The sequence below is a fragment of the Muntiacus reevesi genome, chromosome 10, assembly GCF_963930625.1.
Source record: "Muntiacus reevesi chromosome 10, mMunRee1.1, whole genome shotgun sequence".
Lineage (NCBI taxonomy): Eukaryota > Metazoa > Chordata > Mammalia > Artiodactyla > Cervidae > Muntiacus > Muntiacus reevesi.
In genome coordinates, this window is record NC_089258.1 from 17,714,453 (window position 1) to 17,737,562 (window position 23,110).

Consider the following 23,110-nt stretch of genomic DNA (forward strand, 5'->3'; position numbering starts at 1 on the left):
ATAAATAATATCTCAATATAAAGAACTTTTGGGTTTGAGGTTGTATTTCCTTTCCTGCTACGCACATGCGCTGTTCTGTGCTAAGTCACTTCAGTCATGTCCGACTCTTTGCGACCCCGTGGACTGTAGCCCACCAGGCTCCTCTGTCCATGGGGTTCTCCAGGTAAGAATACTGGAGTGGGCTGCCATGCTCTCCTCCAGGGGATCTTCCCGACCCTGGGATCAAATGTGCAGCTCCTGCATTGCTGGCAGATTCTTTACTGCTGAGCTAACAGGGAAGTCCTGCTATAAACACATGCAAACATAATAAGAAAATAAACTTCTGACTAAAAAAAAACTCTTACAAATATTACACAGTTATAATCCACACCTAAGAGGTAATGATGCAAACTTTAGGCAAAAATCTTTTTTAAAGTCCTCATGGCAATGGTGAAAATTGGGAACTTAATGTAAAGTTGTGACAACACTACTTAAAAGAATATCAGAAACCATCTTTATTCCAGATCTTGTTTTGGTAAAAACATTCTCCCTTTCAAAGCTTACCTCATGTCAATTACTTGACTCACTACAACATTGGGTTTTGAGTCTTCTTCATTCATATCATATAGGAAGAGTTTGAAGTCACAAACTATGGCCAATGCCCTCTGCCATCCTTTCTTCATGCCTGCTTTCTTTGGAATCTTTAGTTTTTATTTTTCAAGAAACAAATAAAAGCAATCCAAGCTGGAACATCAAACACTACACAATTATTACATATAAAATTAAAACAATACAAATGTGTTACAAATCTATCACTTTTCTTGTTAAAAGATTGGAATCCAATGACATAACATGATTAAAATTTAAAAGCAAGGCAATTCTTTTGATTACCAAATAATTCATGTGCATGAAAAATATATTAAATACTATTTCAATTAACACAAGCAATTCATTCAAATAACAGTCACAGCTTTGCCTCTAAGGTAACATTAAATTCAAATTGGGTAACTCCAAAATCACCTCAGATTTTAAATATTTTTCAGGAAGATTTTTTTTCACTTTTAATCTCATAAGTTATTATTGCTGACTGGAAGTCAAAGTCACATCATTAGGACAGATTTTAGCATTTGTTCAAGCCAGCATTAGCAAGGTAATGTCTAAATAGAAAACTTAGGGAAATTTGAAAATATACTATTGGGGACAGTGACTCTTAATTCTGAAATCATATTCTTAGGATGCAAAAAATATTTTCAATTTAATATAATATTGTATAACATATCATAAATACTTCTGACAGATATTGTACATGCATTTTGAAAAGTGATTAATAAACTCTTTAAGAGTTCATGGGAACCCAGAACATTGACACTTACCCAGACATGGCCTTCATAGGCTGTTCCCAAGCCTTTCTGTGGGTCTAGGCAGAAGGCACCTTCCTTCTGATGAAAAGGCACCGGACAAGCTCTTGGAGCTTTTTCTACACAGGCTGTGTGACATGAGAACCCACATGCTTTTTGAAGGAAATAGAGAGATATGATTGTAGGGGGTAAAATGGGTTGAGTCCCTCAACCCCCACTGCAATTCTGTCTACTCTATCCTAGAGATCAAAATGCTAAAAACTACCTGTCCCAGACTCCCTTGGAACTAAATTTTGGACCTGACGTAAGTTCTGTTGGTAAGATAACCTTCTGTGAGACTCTGAATTGAGTCAAGCTAGGAGAGCTGCAAAACGCAGCACATCAATTTTACTGGCTTGGATATTGACAGGAAGTGACAATTGCAGGAATGACTTCTGAATTGGATGGAAACTCTCTTAACTCTGAAGCAGCAGGGTGTTTCTTGACACTGGCAGAAGTTGCAGGTTCTGAGGGCTGCAGCAATAGTCAGCTTCCAGATTCACCATCTTCTGTGACCCTGGTGGGAGCTGTTCCAGGCTCAGCAGAGATGGAGTGATGCTGGCAGCAGGAAATGCTCTGGGAGCTCAGCTCAGAAGCTGCCTCTGCTGCCCTAGGAGGATTGCATGGGCACATAATTCCCCATGTAAAATCCCACTGTGTTTAATATGCTGGGATGCATTTATGGTTAAGGCATCTCTGATTGTCAAAGTGCTGAGGACAGGAAAGCTATCCTACTCCACACTGTGTGTTCCTGAGTGGGCAATCGGGAGACTGGCTATTAATACAGAGTCTGTTCCCTAGGATGAGATATGAGGTGTCTGTGCGGCACTGTTATATACTGTTTGATAATTCCCAACTATATTTCTTTCTTTCAATGATGTCATAATAAATTCAATAAGTAAAATAAAAGGATTACAACTCAAGGCTAGCATTCTATTTTCCTGTCACATAAGCTGGTGAATGTGGTCCTCACACTCTACTATTGCTATAGAGAACAAAATTTATCTAAACACATTTTCCTGATAACTGTGGCCTTGCCTGAAGACTACACAGCACACCTCCCTGGGGTGTGAGGGTATGAGGCTCTTTGGAGCTGCACAGTGCAGAGCTCTCTTCAGAAGCCCCCATAGGAAATAGGTTCAGAGGGATTTTTAGTAAAGCGATCAGTTCACTGTCATGCTTCCACAATTCAAAGAGAATGAAAGTTCTGACTGAATACTTGTGTTCCTTCATAAATGATATCTTGAAATCCTAGTCCTCATGTGATGGTATTTGGAGATGGGGTCCTTGAGAGGACGCGGGAGTAGGGCCCTCGTGAATGGGGTTAGCGCCCTTATAGAAAAGACCGCACGGAGTTCCTTGACTCCTCCACCCGGTGAAGACACAGCAAGCAAGCAGTAGTCTGCAGCCTGGAAGAAGAGCTCGCCAGAACTGAGCCACACTGCCACCCCAATCTGAGACTTCCAGCCAGTGAGGAATGTATGGCTGTGTTGGGAAGCCACCCAGTCTCTGTACTTTGTTACGGCACTGAGTTGACTAAAACACTTAGATACAAGTACTATGAGTCTGACTCCATGTGTCCCTTCCTCAGATCTCACCGTCACAGGTGTAGCCTTGTCTTATCAAACCCACCATCAGAGACGTGCACTGGTGACACTTGGTGGGAGCGGTAAAGGATGTGAGGAAAAACCGGTGGGCCTTATGCTACAAAACAAAGAGACCAAACGCACATTGATGGTTAAATAACTTTGAATAGGTGATTCTGGTGATTCCTTCAACCCATCCTGCCCCAAACAAAGAAAAGCAGCTTTCCCTTTTCTCACCAACACTTAAGATTCTTGCCCCTAAGTACTTCATAATTGGAAAATTCTGATTTAAAAAATCCAAAAATACCAAGAAGAGAAAGGGGGTGTGGAGGAGTAGAAGAAAAAAGAGAACTGTTTAAGTGGTGATCAAACGTACGTTACTACTACTTGGAAGCAGTAGCGATAAATAAAGCCTGACTTTTATTTGCACTGATATGTTCTGAACATTTAAAAATTCTAGATTGACAAATTTTTCAAATGATTCCTGTATTACAAATGGAGTCAAAATTGCCTATGGGGAGGGGTAGCAAAAATAAGATCGTTTTTAAAATCTTCTTTAGAAGAAAAAATAATTTCAAAATTTTATCTCTACAGCAAATTATGTGTTTCATTTTCTACTATCAATAAAAAAGAATGTGCTCCAGGAAATGGAACACTCCTATTAAGTTAAGCAAGACCTATTATATCTTCAAGACAGAAGGCACCCTGAAATTTCTCACTGAGACCCCAATAACTAAAACTGTAGATGGTTTCACAGAATTATCAAGTTGACAACCCACTATAGATTTTCCATTTCTGTATCACGTCTTTCTGATCTGAAATTATTGTCATAAAATAGCAATATGTATAACAAAATTATAACAAAATCTGATTTTCCTAAACACTAGTTGGCCAGTTTTCTCACCATCCTGTGTCTGTTCCCTAATCTGTGAGGAGGACAGACTTGCACTCTCTGCCATGTGCCATGAGTAGTGTGTGTACAGGGGCTACTTGCTGTTTCTCAGATGATCAATTTACTACTCTCTTCAGCACTGCAAGTCACCCCTGCCTCCTTAAGAATCTGGTCTCTCTAGTTCCTGAATCCTTGTAGGTGTGCAAAATCTTAGTTATCTTGTGACTTAACAAGATGACTTTTAAGCCTTTCTAAGGCTTAAAAGCCTTTCTAAGCCCTTGACATTGAGATTTTTCAGCCTTCCTAACCTCTCACTCAGGTTCTTCCATCTTCCAAAATTACATTGACTTATTTGTCTACTTTTTTCCTCTCTTTGGTTGGGTTAGTAAGTTTCATTAGAAAGCAAATAAAAGGTATGCATTTTTGAATCTTCTATGTTTAACCAGAAGTCTCCAAGGAAAATAAGAAGGAGGGAAAGAAGGGAAAAGAAGGGAAGGTAAGGGGTAGGTTAGAAACCAAAACCAACTTGTCATTTTTCAAAGACTTGCTAAATTTATAACTAAATCAAGTACCTTAGTTGGAAAGAGGATTCTACTATGACATTCCTTTCTCTTTATTGTTGGTGTGTGAACTGGAAGGTGAGCAGAATCTGTGATCTGAAACAAAGAGACAAAAATGAAGATAGATAAGTCACCCATATCACCAAAATTATAAGAATTAAATTATTTCTCAAGGAGAGCAAAATAATTATATTTGCTATACAAAAAGACAGTAAAAATAAAATTCTCACAGTGCAAAGAATATGTTTTAAGTAATTTAAATCTATGCTTTTAGTTTCTACAAACAAAATATATACTTATTTCATATACTTTACTTTGATTTGGCTATTTTAAAATGCATGTCATAACATGTAGACTATATTAAGAAGAATTTTAATTTTGGCTGAACCCTGAAGCATGTGGAACTTCCTCTAGCAGGTACTGAACATGTGACAACTGCAGTGGAAGCATGGACTCTTAACCACTGGGCTACATGGGAAATCCAAAAGAATATTAATCCTAAACATATTTGAAAGATAATTTTAACAAGTAGATATATGATCAGAATCTTCAAAAGATTTTTGAACTACTAGTCTTATAAATGTAGAAGTAATTTATGATTTGAAATATGCAGAAATATACTAAAACAATTATACAGGGTTCAGCAAGATCATGTGAATACTAATAATCTAAAAATAGGCTCAGATAATCTAGATTACATATTTTAAACAGACTTCAAAAGCATATGAAATACAGCAGTCTATGTGACTGGAAAAGGTCAGTTTTCATTCCAATCTCAAAGAAAGGCAATGCCAAAGAATGTTCAAACTACTGCACAATTGCACTCATCTCACACGCTAGTAAAGTAATGCTCAAAATTCTACAAGCCAGGCTTCAGCAATATGTGAATCATGAACCTCCAGATGTTCAAGCTGGTTTTAGAAAAGGCAGAGGAATCAGAGATAAAATTGCCAACATCCATCAAAAAAGCAAGAGAGTTTCAGAAAAACATCTATTTCTGCTTTATTGACTATGCCAAAGCCTTTGACTGTGTGGATCACAACAAACTGTGGAAAATTCTGAAAGAGATGGGAATACCAGACCACCTGACCTGCCTCTTGAGAAACCTGTATGCAGGTCAGGAAGCAACAGTCAGAACTGGACATGGAACAACAGACTGGTTCCAAATAAGAAAAGGAGTACATCAAGGCTGTGTACTGTCACCCTGCTTATTTAACTTATATGCAGAGTACATCATGAGAAACACTGGGCTGGAGGAAGCACAAGCTGGAATCAAGATTGCCAGGGGAAATATCAATAACCTCACATATGCAGATGACACCACCCTTATGGCAGAAAGTGAAGGAGAACTAAAGAGCCTCTTGATGAAAGTGAAAGAGGAGAGTGAAAAAGTTGGCTGGAAGCTCAACATTCAGAAAACTAAGATCATGGCATCTGGTCCCATCACTTCATGGCAAATAGATGGGGAAACAGTGGAAACTGTGGCTGACTTTATTTTTTGGGGCTCCAAAATCACTGCAGATGGTGATTGCAGCCATGAAATTAAAAGATGCTTACTCCTTGGAAGGAAATTTATGACCAACATGGACAGCATATTAAAAAGCAGAGACATTACTTTGCCAACAAAGGTCCATCTAGTCAAGGCTATGGTTTTTCCAGTGGTCAAGTATGGATGTGAGAGTTGGACTATAAAGAAAGCTGAGCACCGAAGAATTGATGCTTTTGAATTGTGGTGTTGAGAGTCCCTTTACTGCAAGGAGATCCAACCCGTCCATCCTAAATGAAATCAGTCCTGAAATTCACTGGAAGGACTGATGCTGAAGCTGAAACTCCAATATTTTGGCCACCTGATATGAAGAGGTGACTCATTTGCAAAGACCCTGATGCTGGGAAGGACTGAAGGCAGGAGGAGAAGTGGATGACAGGGATGAGATGGTTGGATGGCATCACCGGCTCAATGGACATGAGTTTGAGTAAACTCCGGGAGCTGGTGATGGTCAGGGAAGCCTGGTGTGCTGCAGTCCATGGCGTCGCAAAGAATCAAACACAACTGAGCGACTGAACTGAACTGAATGAAGGAAGGATGCTTCCAAGCTTGGGCACTTATAAATGAAGTTCCTAAATATATCCATGTATAATAATAATTGCAGTATAATATAATATATGATATGATATATAATATAGTATGATATATAATATATATAAACTTATATATAAACACATATATAAACTCATATATATTATATATAAACATATTTAAACATATATAAACATATATATGTATATATGTAAACATATAAACACACAAACATATAAACATATATTTATTTTCATATATATAAACTCATCTTTTATATATATATGAGTTTATATATATATGAGTTTATATATATTTTATATATATATATAAGTTTATATATATGCATATGAGTTTATATGTATAAACTCATATATATATAAAATATATATAAAACTATATTTTATAAATATAAATATATATAATAAATATAATATAATTTATATTAACATATTGTATATTATAATATATAATTATAATAACTATACATATTATATATTATAAATATGTAATTATAATTATATAATTATAACGATATAACATATTTTTATAATAATATTATATATCAATACATATTATATTAATATCATTAAATATAATTAACTAATTTAAATATAATTTATTATTGTAATTGGTTATAATCATTTATTTATTAATAACTATATTAATTTATAGATAATTGTTTATAATTAATTATAACAAATTAAATATAATTAAATTAATAATATATTAATATATAATATAATATATATAATATATTAATGAGGTTATATATAATGCATATACAATTATACATATAATATTATAAAAATATATTACAAATATATATTAAATATATAATATGAAATTATAGAATATATATAAATTATATATAATTATATATAATATAATATATAATATAATAATGTGATTATATACATATAATATATATATTATATATAATAGATTATATACATTATAATATATAACATATCCATGTAATATAATAATAATATATCCATGTATTAAAATCCAAGATTTTGTGTGAAGATAAATTTTCATTTCATTTGATTAATATCAAGGTACATGATTCCAGGACTGTATGGTAAGACTGTTTAATTTTGTAAGAAATGGCTAAACTGTCTTCCAAAGTAGCTGAACCATTTTGCATTCCAGCTAGCAATGAATGAGAGTTCCTATTGCTCTACATTTTGCCAGCACTTGATGTTGTCCGTGTCCCAGATTTTGATGTGTAGAGGTATCTCATTGTTTTAACTTGCATTTTCTGATGACATATATATGGACATCTTTTCCTATGCTTATTTGCAATCTATGTATCTTCTTTTTATTGAGGTCTCTGTTTAGTCAACCTATTTTTAATCAAGTTGTTTGTTTACTTATGGTTGAGTTTTAACAGTTTTTGTATTTTTAGATGACAGTTTTTTTTATCATATTCATCTTTTGCAAATATTTTCTCCCTGTCTGTGACTAGTCTTCTTAGTCTCTTTCACAGAGCAAAAGTTTTTAATTTTAATGAAGTGCAACTTACCAAAAATTTATTTTGTGGCTCATGTTTTTGACATTATATTTAAGAAGTCATTATCTAACTCAAGGTCACTGAGATTTTAACCTATGTTGTAGTTTTGCATTTTAAAAGTAGGCTAATGATCCATTTTGAATTAATTTTTTGAAGAGTGTAAGGTCTGTGTCTAAGGTTTATGCTTTTTGCATGTGCAAGTCCATTTTTTCAAGCACCTTTGTTGAAGAGACTATCTTTGTTCCTCTGTATGGTTCCGGGCATTTCATTATATTTCATTGGTCTATTTGTCCATTCTTTTGCCTTAAAAACAATTGAAATTCTGACACACACGATAACATGGGTGAAATATGAAGATACTATGCCAAGTGAAATTAGCCAGACAAAAAGGGGCAACTGTTATATGACTCTACTTATATAAAATGTATAGAATAGGCAAATTCATAGAGATGCCAAGTAGATGAGAGTTTACCAGGGATTGAGGGGAAAGGAAATGTCAAGTTATGGTTTAATGAGGATAAAACTTCTGTTTGTGGAGATGGAAAATTTTGAGAAATAAATACTGTAATAGTTACATTTGCAGAACACTGTGAAAGTAATTTATTCCACTGAACTCTACACTTAAAAGTGAATAAATGGAATATTTTATGTTATGCCAATTTTGTTGTTGTTGTTCACTAAGTTGTGTCCAACTCATTTGTGACCCCGTGGACTGTAGCCTGCAAGCTCCTCTATCCATGGGACTTCCCAGGCAAAAATACCAGAGTGGGTTGCCATTTTCTTCTCCAGGAGATCTTTTGGACCCAGAGATTGAACTCATGTCTCCTGAACTGGCAGGCAAATTCTTTACCACTGAGCCACCTGGGAAGCCTTTATGTATATTTTCAGTTCAGTTGCTCAGTCGTGTCAAACTCTGCAACCCCATGGACTGAAGCACGCCAGGCTTCCCTGTCCATCACCAACTCCCGGAGCTTGCTCAAACTTGATACCATCCAACCATCTCATCCTCTGTTGTCCCCTTCTCCTCCTGCCTTAAATCTTTCCCAGTATCAGATTCTTTTCCAACTAGTCAGTTCTTCACATCAGATGGCCAAGGTACTGGCGCTCCAGCTTCAGCATCAGTCCTTCCAATGAATATTCAGGACTGATTTACTTTAAGATTGACTAGTTTGATCTCCTTGCAGTCCAAGGGACTTTCAAGAGTCTTCTTGAACACCACAGTTCAAAAGCATGTATATTTTACAACAAAATAAGTAAGTAAATAACTAAATAAAGCTGATATGTGACAGAAGTGACATTACAAATTATTAGGAGTTGATAGACTAGTCAATGAATTGGGCCTGGGACAACTAACTATCATGGTATCATGGTGGCAAAAGTCAGATTCCTACTTCAGAGCAAACAAAGATGTAATTTCCTGTTGATTTAAGGACCTAAATGCAAAAAGCAAAACTTTAAATCTTTTTGACCCTTTAAGGACAGAAGGATAGGATAGAAATGGAGTTCTTAGAAAACAATTAAAAACCTCAAACAGTAAAAGGAGAGAGATATATTTTACTAATAGAATGAAAAACCTCTACATGACAAAATGAAAGCAATAATTAGATACCACTTCATACCTACCAGAATCACAAAATTTCAATGGTCTAGTAGTGGCAAGTGTTGACATGGGTATAAGGAAATGAGAACTCTTATGTGCTGCTAAGTGTGAGTAGAAATTGGTTTTTATTTATTTATTTATTTATTTATTTTATTAGTTGGAGGCTAATTACTTCACAACATTTCAGTGGGTTTTGTCATACATTGATATGAATCAGCCATAGAGTTACACGTATTCCCCATCCCGATCCCCCCTCCCACCTCCCTCTCCACCCGAGAAATTGGTTTTTAAAACTCTGTTCCCAGCAAGGTGAGATGAGTGTAGATGAGTGTACTCTCCCGGCACAAGGAGAGTAATCTAAGGTAGTGACACAGAACCCATGCAGTGTGAGAAGTGGTGAGGCAGCTGCAGAGATGGCACATTGCTCACAGAGCACAGAAGTGACAGAATAATAAATATATTGAGAGTAATAAAGGATCAAGTTTCTCACTGTCACAGAAAGAAGTTACCAATGTAGAAAAGGAGAAAACTAGAATGAAACCTGTAATGTTGGCTTGGAATTAGAGATATAAATGTGTGTATGAACTCACAGTTTTTATAGGTAAGTACCCACTCCAGTACTCTTGCTTGGAAAATCCCATGGACGGAGGAGCCTGGTAGGCTGCAGTCCATGGGGTCGCTAAGAGTCAGACACGACTGAGCGGCTTCACTTTCACTTTTCACTTTCATGCATTGGAGAAGGAAATGGCAACCCACTCCAGTGTTCTTGCCTGGAGAGTCCCAGGGATGGGGGAGCCTGCTGGGCTGCCGTCTATGGGGTCGCACAGAGTCAGACACGACGGAAGCGACTTAGCAGTAGCAGTTAGATAAGTAGGTAGGTGAGTAGGAGAGTAGAGATGATAGATGAACAGATAGATGACAGATACACAGATACATAGATTTCTACATAGAGACGGATATATAAATATATTTTTCTCTATCTCTATCCAACAAGCATTCTGGAATAGTGACATCCCATAGCAACGAGCATACCTAACACGCAGATCTTGTCTTCTAAATACCATTTTCCACTAAAAGCAATCAGTGCTCCTTGGAGAGATGGCTAAATCCATGGCTGGCAAAATACAAGATGAGCTATACAACCATTTGAACACTAGAATAAATTATATGACTATAATGGATTGTAAGCAATGGAGTAAAATGAAAAACTATGTGTCCATACAGATACAAGTAAACTGCAAATTGTTAAGAAATGTGGTACTTACTGCTTCAAAGTACCTCTATACAAAATACTTATTAATTACAAAGGGAAAAAAGTAATTTCACAATGGACAGGCCTGGAATTTCCCACCTTAGTGCAGAGGTCAAGTAAGCATGATCAGCAATGGAATAAATCAAAATCATGTACCACCTGATAGCATATAAGGAGAAGGCCACAGCATCACTTCTGTGATATTTTTGACAAACATGCATAACCTGAATCAAGTCATGAGAAAGCATTTGTAAAATGAGAGATATTCTATTCTAAACCAGGCTGTGATTTTTGAGAGTATCAAGGTAATGAAGTCAAAGAAAGACTTTAGCAAGAGATCAATATGGCAAGAGACTTCCATATGGCAAGAGACTAATGAGAGACAACCAAGAGCAAAGTACAATTTTGAACTGCTTTTTTTTTTTTTTTTTTTGCAATAATGGACACGAGGCGGCGGTTAGTGACACCTGAAGGGGTCTGAGGATTAGATAGTCAATAGTGATGTATCAGTGTTAGTGATGATGGTTGTACTGTATATGAATAAGATGTAGGAGAATATTCTTATTTGTAAGAAGTACGAGATTAAGTATTCAAGATGATGGAAAATCAAATGACAACTTTCAAATAGTCTAGGAAAAATAAACATATACCGCACTTGAAGTATTTCTGTAAAATTTGTGACTGTTTCAAAAAATTAAAACCTTTGGCAAAATTATGCATTGAAAATATGCATTTCTACTAGCTAGTAACTAACAAATTCTCCCATATGTATATAGCCAAGCAGGTCCCAACAGGCTCTTTGTAATAGAGAAATTGTAATAAGGAAAAAGGACATCAGTACATAAAAAGGAATATAGCTATATAAATCATGGTTATGTATAAATAAGTATATTTATAATCTGGAATACTACACAGCAGTTAAAGATGAACTGTCTTGACATGAATAAATACTGTGAAAATAGTACATTATTTTCACAATAGGGATATTATTTGTGTATTTTGAGCAGACCAAGCAATCCTTTGAAATTGAAGAACACATGCCTATGATATAAAATATAAGAGGGTGGACAGAAGGATGCATACTATTTCAAAACACCTGATCACCTCCCAGGACAAAAGAATACAGCTAGATGGGCTCAACTGTTCAGTATCATTCCAATTTTCTTTTTATTGGAACAAAAATGGCAAACTGTTTTCTTAATTTGTGGGTAATAGGTATATGGGCTTGTGATAGATTATTCCTTGTACCTTCCTCCATGAGAGAGAGATTATTAAAATTTTAAAACAATAAAATAAAATTGTTATCAATATTTAAAAAAATTTTTTTATTAGTTGGAGGCTAATTACTTCACAATATTTCAGTGGGTTTTTTCATACATTGACATCAATCAGCCATAGAGTTACACGTATTCCCCATCCCAATACCCCTCCCACCTCCCTCTCCACCCGATTCCTCTGGGTCTTCCCAGCGCACCAGGCCCGAGCACTTGACTCATGCATCCCACCTGGGCCGGTAATCTGTTTCACCATAGATAATATACATGCTGTTCTTTCGAAACATCCCACCCTCACCTTCTCCCACAGAGTTCAAAAGTCTGTTCTGTACTTCTGTGTCTCTTTTTCTGTTTTGCATGTAGGGTTATCGTTACCATCTTTCTAAATTCCATATATATGTGTTAGTATGCTGTAATGTTCTTTATCTTTCTGACTTACTTCACTCTGTATAATGGGCTCCAGTTTCATCCACCTCATTAGAACTGATTCAAATGAATTCTTTTTAATGGCTGAGTGATATTCCATGGTGTATATGTACCACAGCTTCCTTATCCATTCATCTGCTGATGGGCATCTAGGTTGCTTCCATGTCCTGGCTATTATAAACAGTGCTGCGATGAACATTGGGGTGCACGTGTCTCTTTCAGATCTGGTTTCCTCAGTGTGTATGCCCAGAAGTGGTATTGCTGGGTCATGTGGCAGTTCTATTTCCAGTTTTTAAAGAAATCTCCACATTGTTCTCCATAGCGGCTGTACTAGTTTGCATTCCCACCAACAGTGTAAGAGGGTTCCCTTTTCTCCACACCGTCTCCAGCATTTATTGCTTGTAGACTTTTGGATAGCAGCCATACTGACTGGCGTGTAATGGTACCTCATTGTGGTTTTGATTTGCATTTCTCTAATAATGCGTGATGTTGAGCATCTTTTCATGTGTTTGTTAGCCATCTGTATGTCTTCTTTGGAGAAATGTCTGTTTAGTGCTTTGACCCATTTTTTGATTGGGTCATTTATTTTTCTGGTGTTATCAACATTTTAAGCGCAAAATTTAAGCAAAATTTAAGTAAATTTTAGAATTTGAAAATAATATCTGACCTGGCGATAAACCACACTGAAATTTTCCAAACTAAATCACGTATCTCTGGGAGAACTTGCCACCTAGTCCTTAGGATTCCAAAGTGGGTAGTGAGAAACCCTACCCCGATTAACCAGGGTGAGATGCAGAGGAGGGAAATAACATTTCTGAAGATGGAAAATATGAGCTGGGAGACACCAAACCCTTTGATTTCTGGAGGAAACATTTGCTGAGAGTCATGTTCTCTGATTATCATAAAGGGCCACAAAGAGTTATTTTGTGTGCCGTCATGTGAGACATAAAATGATCTTACATTTTAGTAAGAACAGCAGCAAGGTATTTTTGTCTTGTTTTGTTTGTGGGTTTTTTTTGTTGTTGTTGTTGTTGTTGCATGATGGATGGCCTCAGGAGGACTATTTGTAGTTTTTGTTTTAATTTAATGTTAGAATATAGTGATTTATGCGCTTCCCTGGTAACTCAGCTGATAGAGAATCTGCCTGCAGTGCAGGAGACCCCAGCTTGACTCCCGGGTTGGGAAGATCCCCTGGAGAAGGGATAGGCTACCCACTACAGTATTTTTGGGGCTTCCATGGTGGCTCAGATGGTAAAGAATCTGCCTGAAATGCAGGAGACCTGGGTTGGATCCCCAGGCTAGAAAGATCCCCTGGAGCAGGACATGGCAACCCACTCCAGTATTCCTGCCTGGAGAATCCCCATGGACCGAGAAGCCGCGTGGGCTACAGTTCATGTCATTGCAGAGGGTCGGACAAAACTGAGCGACTGATCACAGCACAGTACATGTATTGTTAATCCCAAACTAGTTATCCTTCTCTGCCCTGCCCAAGTTTCCCCTTTAGTAACCATAAATTTGTTTTCAAAGTTTGTGAGTCTGTTTAGCAAATGTATTTTTATGCTTTACCTAATACCAGACTTTATGTTGTGATAAGATTATGTAAAACATTCCTGTTACAGCTTAACTTCTTGATGTTAATTAAAACCACTGCAATATTGTGAAGTGATTAGCCTCCAACAAATAAAAATGGATGAGAAAAAAAAAAATAAAGCAATGCAAATAACGAGAGTTCTCTCCCTGCCAGACCATGTCCCCTCATGGACATGGTTATCAGTTAAACTTAATATTAACTACTACCAGATAAACTTAATATTTTCTATAGACTGTTCCTATCTAAGCAATGCAACTGATTAGAGAGAAAGGGCACTGTTTCTGAACAGGATTCAGTCTCCTTTTGTCTGGTACCAGTGAAAAGTTCTGAAGCAAATCTACCCCAGAGCGGTACCTTCACTGTGTCTGCTTCGTCGCCACTATACGAAGATGGAGATGTGGACCCAGAACTGATGTAAAACTTGATCTTTAGATTGGGTTCAAATATATTGTCAACTGGATCACCCTAGAAAAACAAGTTATGGAAAACAAAAATTCAAGAGATCACTGTATAGAATTCAGCGCTCTTAACAGAAGTCATGAACATAACATTACTTTCCAATAATGGGTGATAAAGCTGTAATTTTAGTATTTTTTTTTATAAGAAGTATGTCAACATGCACAACTGTAGCCAAAGTCCTTCAATGCTGGACACAGCTGCTCTCACATGCTCCTCTGAGCACTTCTCTTCAGAATGTGCTGTTTCACAATCCATCATTCCATTCCATGTGGAAGTACCGTGGCATTAAAAAAAAATAAATTGAGCTGATGGATTCCATTCACAGTGGGTTATAGAGAAATGAATCGGAAACTAAAGATAAGAACTCTGTCCCTGAGGGCACCTAGTGAAGAGGTTCAGACTATGTCATTGCCTTATTGATTACTTAAATTAAAGTACTTGAGACACAGCGTTGCAAGGACACTCTGACTATCGTTTGTTTTCCTGATGGAAGAAGGATACAGATCTCCCCTGTGAAAATCACCCTCCCTGTGCCAGGAGGAGGGAAATACTTTACCACCAGAGACACGGAATTCAAGGCCAGGAAGGCTGCATAAACAAAGATATGATTGTTAAACTACCCATATATTCCTTGTTACTTCACTATTCATGACTCATAACCCAAACCCCTTTGTCTTATTGTTTCTTCACAAATATATTGTTCCTTGCCTAAAAAAGTATAAAAGCTTCCTTACTCTGGTCACTTAAGGTCTTCTTTCTCTTGGGAAGGCTTCCAGGTATATGTAAAAATTTAACAAAATGTGTATGCTTTTCTCCTGTTATTCTATCTTATGCCAGAAGTCTTAGGCCCAGCCAGTGACCAATAGAAGGAAGACAAGAATTTTTCCCACCCACAGTGAATTAGGCATTAAATGAAAGTAAATGAAACTGACCTTGGTTGTGTGACTAATGGCACCAATGTAAACCCCTGCTTATTTAATAGCATAGAAATTCTGGCACCCAGGGGTCAACACCTATTATGATCAGAATTTTTGTGACTTTACTTTGGAAGATCATGTAGTGAGTGATTTCCAACGTTATAAAGTTTCTTAAAACGCAGAGGCAGCTCCAAGATTTTTATATAAGTGAGGCTCAATCGGAAGATGAGGTGAAGCTATAGGTCAGCTCTCCTGGGGTTGCATACACACAGTGAGTGTTTCACATGGTACTAGAGAGTGTTTTGCTCTTTTCTTTACACATAATGTTTAATATGCATGAGATGATGGTGGTGGTGGTTGTGGCTCCTTAAATCCCCAAATGCCCTTTTCATTTTCATAGGTTGGATACAGTATCTTCCATTGTTAATTCATGTGACCACTGTTGTGAAATATGACTTATTGTTCATATATTTTATTGATTTTTTTTTTTTTGGTGTGGAGAATTTAAAAGTCTGTATTGGGGATTGATTCCAGGTACAATTTTCTATGTGGCACAGTGGTAAAGAATCCATTTGTCAATGCAGAAGACACAGGAGACGTGAGTTTGATCCCTGGATCAGGAAGATCCCCTGAAGTAGGAAATCACAATCCACTCCAGTATTCTTGCCTGGAAAATTCCATGTACAGAGGAACCTGTCAGTTATAGGCCATGGGGTCACAAAGAGTTGGCCACAATTGAGCAACAGAGCACGCACACACAGTTTTCTATGTGGCTAATATTTTAGAGATCAACAAGGCTCCCAACAAAATACTTGAGCCTAACACTGTAAGTGTTACTCACTCACTCCCGTCCAACTCTTTGCAACCCCATGGACCGTAGCCCACCAGGCAACTCTGTCCATGGAATTCTCCAGGCAAGAATACTAGAGTGGGTAGCCATTCCCATCTCCAGGGGATCTTCCTGACCCAGGGATCAAATCTGGGTCTCCTGCACTGCAGGCAGATTCTTTACCATCTGAGGGACCAGGCTGGAAATTTAAAACCAGCAAGATTGGCTGTCACTTATTGCTAATAATATAACCAAGGCTATGGTCTTCCCAGTGGTCACATATGGTTGTGAGAGTTGGACCATGAAGAAGGCAGAGTGCTAGAGAATTGACGCCTTTGAACTGCGGTGCTGAAGAAGACTCCTGAGAGTCCCTTGGACAGCAAGGAAATCAAACCAGTCAATCTTCAAGGAAATCAGCCCTGAATACTCATTGGAAGGACTGATGCTGAAGCTGAAGCTCCAGTATATTGGTTATCTGATGCGAAGAGTCGACTTATTGGAGAAGTCTCTGATGCTGGGAAAGATTGAAGGCAGAAAGAGAAGAGGGCATCAGAGGATGAGAAGGCTGGTTGGCATCACCGATGCAATGGGCATGAACTTGGGCACACTTTGGGAGATGGTGAGGGACAGGGAAGCCTGGTGTGCTGCAGTCCATGGAGTTGCAAAGAGTTGGATATGACTGTGACTGAACAACATTGCTAATAGACTCGTTCCCTGGGAGGGCCAAGAGCATTACTGTGGGCATAAGCCAGCTAGCTATATGACACAGCTACCAGCAAAGCAAGTAGATGAGGAGTTAATTTACTCCTACCAATGAAGATTCCCTTCAGAAAGTTCTCAGTAATCCAGGTAACTGACCACTGGAGAGACCCTTCTGTCCTCTCCCATCCCCTGAATCTTGCTTTTAAGCTTTAAATTAGGCAACATAGAATGAAACCCTGAAACTCAAGACACCCCACCCTCTATGCTAGTAAAATCAGAGCTCTCGGTCTACTTTCTCTCCCATTCTATCTGCCACCTTGTTGTGTGGCCCTGGGGTGTGCCATGTACCCTCCAGGGCCTGTGAGTGATCAAACGTGTTCCTCAAATTTCCTTTATAGTTTTTACTTAAGTGCATCCTGCTATCATAATAAGAACCACAAGGCTTGGGCCAGACACACAGTGGTCCCTGTGGTGATGGAGAGGATTGCGTGTGGCACTCACTACAAGTACTATGGCCCAGGTGAGCGCCCTGGGCATTTCTAGCCAAGAGCATCATTACCAATCAGCTGAGACTACAAAACACAGAGTTTAATTTTGCTCATAGTGTGTTGTCTTTTGTGTTTGACTTTTTTCACTCAATGTTATGCTAATGAGATTCATTCATGGTTTTGTGTATAGCTGTAATTTATTCATTTTTATTGCTCTTGTGTATTTCATCCCATTATTATAGCCTACTTTCTTTATTCATTCATTTTAATGGACATTTGTGTTTTAGCTATTACAACCATTCTTGTACATACCTCCTGACATAAAATATGCAAGCATTCCTATAGGATATATTTCTAGAAATGTAATTACACAATATGCAGATTTACATTTCTTCAAATACTCACCAACAGTTGCTTTTGTAATCATTCTGTTTTAGCTATTTATTTTCACTAGTGTAATCTCATGAGGTTTAGAACTTTTAATATCTTCATTGTCTATTTGGATTTCCTCTTTTATGAATAGCCTGTTAAATTTCTTGCCACTTTCCCATCAGCTTCACTGTTTTTTTCTTATTGATTTATAGGGCTCCTTATATATTCTAGATATGAGCTTTTGTTATTTGTAGTGTTGTAAATATCTATTTCTGCTCTAAGACTTGTATTTGGATGATCATTTTTCACTGTTCTATAGTCCCAGTTTTATAATAAATTAAGTATTTCTAATACAATCTTTTCTGGGCACTGTCATGCACCACTGGTCCATGTATCTATGTTTTTGCAAATACCATATTGTTCTAATTTACAAATTGTAGTTTTATAATAAATCTTGAATTTCTGGGACTTCTCTGGCAGTCCAGTGGTTAAGACTTCACCTTCTAGTACAAGAGGTGCCTACTCCATCTCTGGCTGAGCAGCTAAGATCCCCACAAGCCCATGGCCAAAAAACCAAAAACATAAAATAGAAGCAATATTGTAACACATTCAATAAAGACTTTAAAAATGCTCCACGTCAGAAACATCAGAGAACAATATGGAGATTCCTTAACAAACTAGAAATAAAACTACCATATCACCTAGCAATCCCTCTATGGGCATATACCCTGAGAAAACCACAATTCAGAAAGACACATGTACCCCAGTGTTTACTGCAACACTACTTATAACAGCCAGGACATGGAAGCAACCTAGATGTCTATTGACAGATGAATGGATAAAGAACATGTGATACATATATATATGAAATATATATAATATACACATATGTGTATATATATGTACATATATATATGTATAAAATATACATATATACACACATATATAATATATATATAATGGAATATAACTCATCCACAAAATGGAACAAATTTGAATCGGTTGTAGTGAGGTGGATGAACCTAGAGCCTGTTATACAGTGTGAAGTAAGTCAGAAAGAGAAAAACATATATAGTATGTTAATGCATATATATGGAATCTAGAAAAATAGTACTGATGAACCTATTTGCAGGGGAGGAATGGACATGCAGACGTAGAGAACAGATGTGTGACCACACATTGCAAATTTCTTGAAGAGAATGGAATCTTATCAGGATTATATTGAATCTTGATATTTTATATTAAATCCTTAATCTTGATGGAATATTGATTGAATTGATATATTATCAGGAAACTCAAACAGGGGCTCTGTAGCAACCTAGAGGGGTGGGATGGGGAGGGAGATGGGAGGGAGGTTCAGAAGGAAGGGGATGTATGTGTACCTATGGCTGATTCATGGTGAGGTTTGACAGAAAACAACAAAATTCTGTAAAGCAATTATCCTTCAATAAAAAATAAATTAATAAAAAAATGAAGAATTAATATCTTTATAATAGTGAGTCTTTCAATCTAGTATTATAGACTTACTATTTAACTTAGGCCTTTTCAAATATTCCTCTTTAAATTTTATAATATTTCTTCCTAGAAGCCTTCTAGCTCTTGTTAGATTTGCTTCTAAATATTTGATTCCTTATGCTACTGTAAATGGTGTGTGTTTTAAAAGGTAATTATTTAATATTCTAATATAATTACTTCATATTATTTAATATTCATATAGAGAGATGCATTTGATTTGAGTATGTCAATGTGACATGTTTATTTCTCTATATTGACATTATAGTCAACATATTCTGTACATGTAATATACTCCGTATATTGATTTTTATATACCGATACAGTAGTCAACCACCTTGCTAAACTCTTAATAATTCTAATAATTTATGGAAAAGATCCTCAATTTCATAATGAATTTTATGTTCATAAACATAAAATTTTCATTTTTAAACTTTTTCCACTTTATACTTTTAATTTTTATATTTTATTCATAAATATAAAAATAGACAAGTGTCAGTATTTCACCATTATACAGTTATATTATATAGTTATATATAATACAGTATATTATATATATACATATATAACAATTATTTTATATATAATGGTGGCACTAGTGGTAAAGGGGGCTTCCTAGGTGGTGCTAGTGGTTAAGAACCCACCTGCCAGTGCAGGAGATGGTAAGAGACATGGGTTCGATCCCTGGATTGGGAAGATCCCCTGGAGGAGGGCATAGCAACCCACTCTAGTATTCTTGCCTGGAGAATCTCATGGACAGAGGAACCTGGTGGACTTCAGTCCATAGAGTTGCAGAGTCAGACATGACTGAAGTGACTTAGGATGGAGGATAATAATATTATATAGCATAAACTAATAATATATACTATTAAATATTATTATTATATATGACTTTTGTTGCTGATATCTTTGATCAGATAAAGAAAGTTCTTTTTCTATTTCTAGATTGGGAAGAAGGGTTTTGCTTCTCTATCATAAAAGGCTGTTGAATTTTTTCAGATGCTCTTATGCTTTTATTGAAATTATATGATTTATATTTTTAATCCATGAAAATCAAGATGGTGGAGTAGAAGGACATGTGCTCATCTTCTGCAAGAACACCAACATCGCAACTAGTTGCTGAAAAACCATCAACAGGAGAATGTTGGATCCCACCAAAGAAAGATACCCCATGTCCAAGGGCAAAAGAGAAGTCCCAACAAGATGGTATGAGGGGTGCAATCGCATTTAGAATCAAATCTCATAACTTCTAGAGATGCTTGGAGGGTGCAAACGAAACCTCATGCTCTCGAGGACCCAGAGAAAGGTGCAGTGACCCCCACAAGAGACTGAACCAGACCTGCCTTTGAGTGTTTGAGGGTCTCCCATGGAGGCACAGGTCAGCAGTGGCCTGCTGTGGAGACAGGGGTTCTGGCTGCCACAGACCTGGGAGGCACGGTGTGTGGCCTAAGTCCTCTTAGAGGAGGTTGCCATTAGCCCCACCAGAGAGCCACCGAGCCTACAAACTGGAGACCAATTACACCAAAGAAGTTCTTGCACTGTTGCAAAAGTTCTAGGGCCCACAACAGATTTTCTAACCTGGTGATCCAACAACGGACTGAGACCCCTCCGGGAATTTGGCTTTGAAGACCAGTGGGATTTGATTACAGAACTTCCATAGGACTGGGGAAACAGACTGTTGGAAGACCAAACAAGACCTTGTGCACACCAGGACCCAGGAGAAAGGAGCAGTGACCCCACAAGAGACTGAGCCAGACTTTTAATATTTTTAATCTGTTGCTGTGTTATATTTTTAATCTGTTACTGTTTTGTGTTGATTCATTTTCTAAAGTGAAACTTTGTGTATCAGTTCAGTTGAGTTCAGTCACTCTGTTGTGTCTGACTGTTTGCAACCCCACAGACTGCAGCACGCCAGGCTTCCCTGCCCATCATCAACTCCTGGAGCTTGCTCAAACTCATGTCCATCGAGTCGGTGATGCCATCCAACCATCTCATCCTCTGTCGTCCCCTTCTCCTCCTGCCTTCAATCTTTCCCATCATCAGGGTCTTATAATACCAAATTTGTCATGCTGAGTTATTCTTTTTATTCTGTTTAGTAACTTTTTTTAAAGACTTAAAATTTTTTTCAACAGTTTCAGGATTTCATGAGAATTCCCACTGTATAGCTAAGAGTATACAAAAGGTCAGATTTGGTATGTGTATGGTGCAGATGTTCTATACTGTTGCTGCTGCTGCTAAGTTCATTCAGTCATGTCCGACTCTATGTGACCCCATAGATGGCAGCCCACCAGGCTCCGCCGTCCCTGGGATTCTCCAGGCAAGAACACTGGAGTGGGTTGCATTCGCCTTCTCCAATGCATGAAAGTGAAAAGTGAAAGTGAAGCCACTCAGCTGTGTCTGACTCTTTGCGACCCCAGGGACTGTAGCCCACCAGGCTCCTCTGTCCATGTGATTTTCCAGGCAAGAGTACTGGAGTGGGGTACCATTGCCTTCTCCGGAAGTATACTGAGAACAGTGCATATAATCTTTGAAGTGTTCCAAGGAATGCCATGGCAATCAGCACAGCACAGCCATGCATGTTCTTGTTAAATTTCAAACTAAAGTTCAAAGAATGCTTCTGTAACTTCAGCTAGAATCCTGGATTGTATACCTTTGTCTTTAACGAACACATGAGTATCATTATCCGAGCCTTACCCTCGATAATCTTTTAATGAGTGACTAAAATTTAAAGCTGTGTTTTCAGTTAAGACAAAACCTGTATTTTTCACAACAGGTATAGAACCAACAAAATACTCATTAATGTCAAAAGTAGAATTCTGTATGTTCACCAGTAAGATTAGACTATAATTTCCTTCTAAAATATTCCTTATCATGTTTTGGTATAAGGTTACTCTAACCACATAAAATAATTTGGGGACTGTCTTAGTTGACTACAGCTTCCAAAACAAAATACCATGGATTAGGTGATTAAACAGCAGGCATATATTTCTCATAGTTCTGGAGGCTGGATGTTTTAGATCAGGGTGCCAGTGTGGTTGGCTTCTGGTGAGAATTTTCTTTCTAGCTTGCAGACAGCCAGCTCCTCACTGTGCCCTCATATAGAAGAGACCACCAATACTATCAGACAAGGGTCTCACTCTTAAAATCTCATTAGTTGTTTAGTCGCTAGTCATGTTCAATTCTTTGTGATCCTATGGACTATAGCCTGCCAGGCTCCTCTGTCTATGGGATTGTCCTGCAAGAATACTGGAATAGGTTGCCGTGCCCTCCTTCAGGGGATCTTCCTGACCCAGGGATCAAACCCACATCTCTTGATGCTTCCTGCATTGGCAGGTGGGTTCTTTACCACTAGCATCTCCTGGGAAGCCCATAAATATACATAAGGATAGATAAAAAGATACAGATAGTATAAGAAATTGTCTCATATAAATAGATCATAAATCAATTCCTTAAATAAATAAAAGGTTAAACATGTATATATAAAAATAAGGAATATAAAAAGATACAGGTATTATAGGGAATTGGCTCACATGATTATGGAACATAACCAGAAGGAGATATTGATACGCAAATAGATATTGATATAAATTCCTGTTGGTTCTGTTCCTCTGGAGAACCCTAAGACAGATATTGGTGCTGAGAAGAGACTGGTTCCAAATTGGGAAAGGAGTACGTCAGGGC

At 37.3% G+C, this 23,110-nt stretch overlaps 1 protein-coding gene across 1 annotated transcript in view; it reads right to left on the reverse strand.

Annotated features, from left to right (window-relative positions):
* LOC136176425 (serine/threonine-protein kinase MRCK alpha-like) overlaps positions 1-23,110 on the reverse strand; it is a 56,835-nt gene that overhangs the window by 18,423 nt on the left and 15,302 nt on the right. Inside the window, exons 6-10 of the mRNA XM_065946610.1 lie at positions 14,505-14,615; positions 4,427-4,510; positions 2,975-3,080; positions 1,353-1,489; positions 544-680 (exon numbers count right to left, since the gene is read on the reverse strand). Coding sequence (XP_065802682.1) covers positions 544-680; positions 1,353-1,489; positions 2,975-3,080; positions 4,427-4,510; positions 14,505-14,615 — 575 coding nt within the window. The remainder of the gene's footprint in view (positions 1-543; positions 681-1,352; positions 1,490-2,974; positions 3,081-4,426; positions 4,511-14,504; positions 14,616-23,110) is intronic.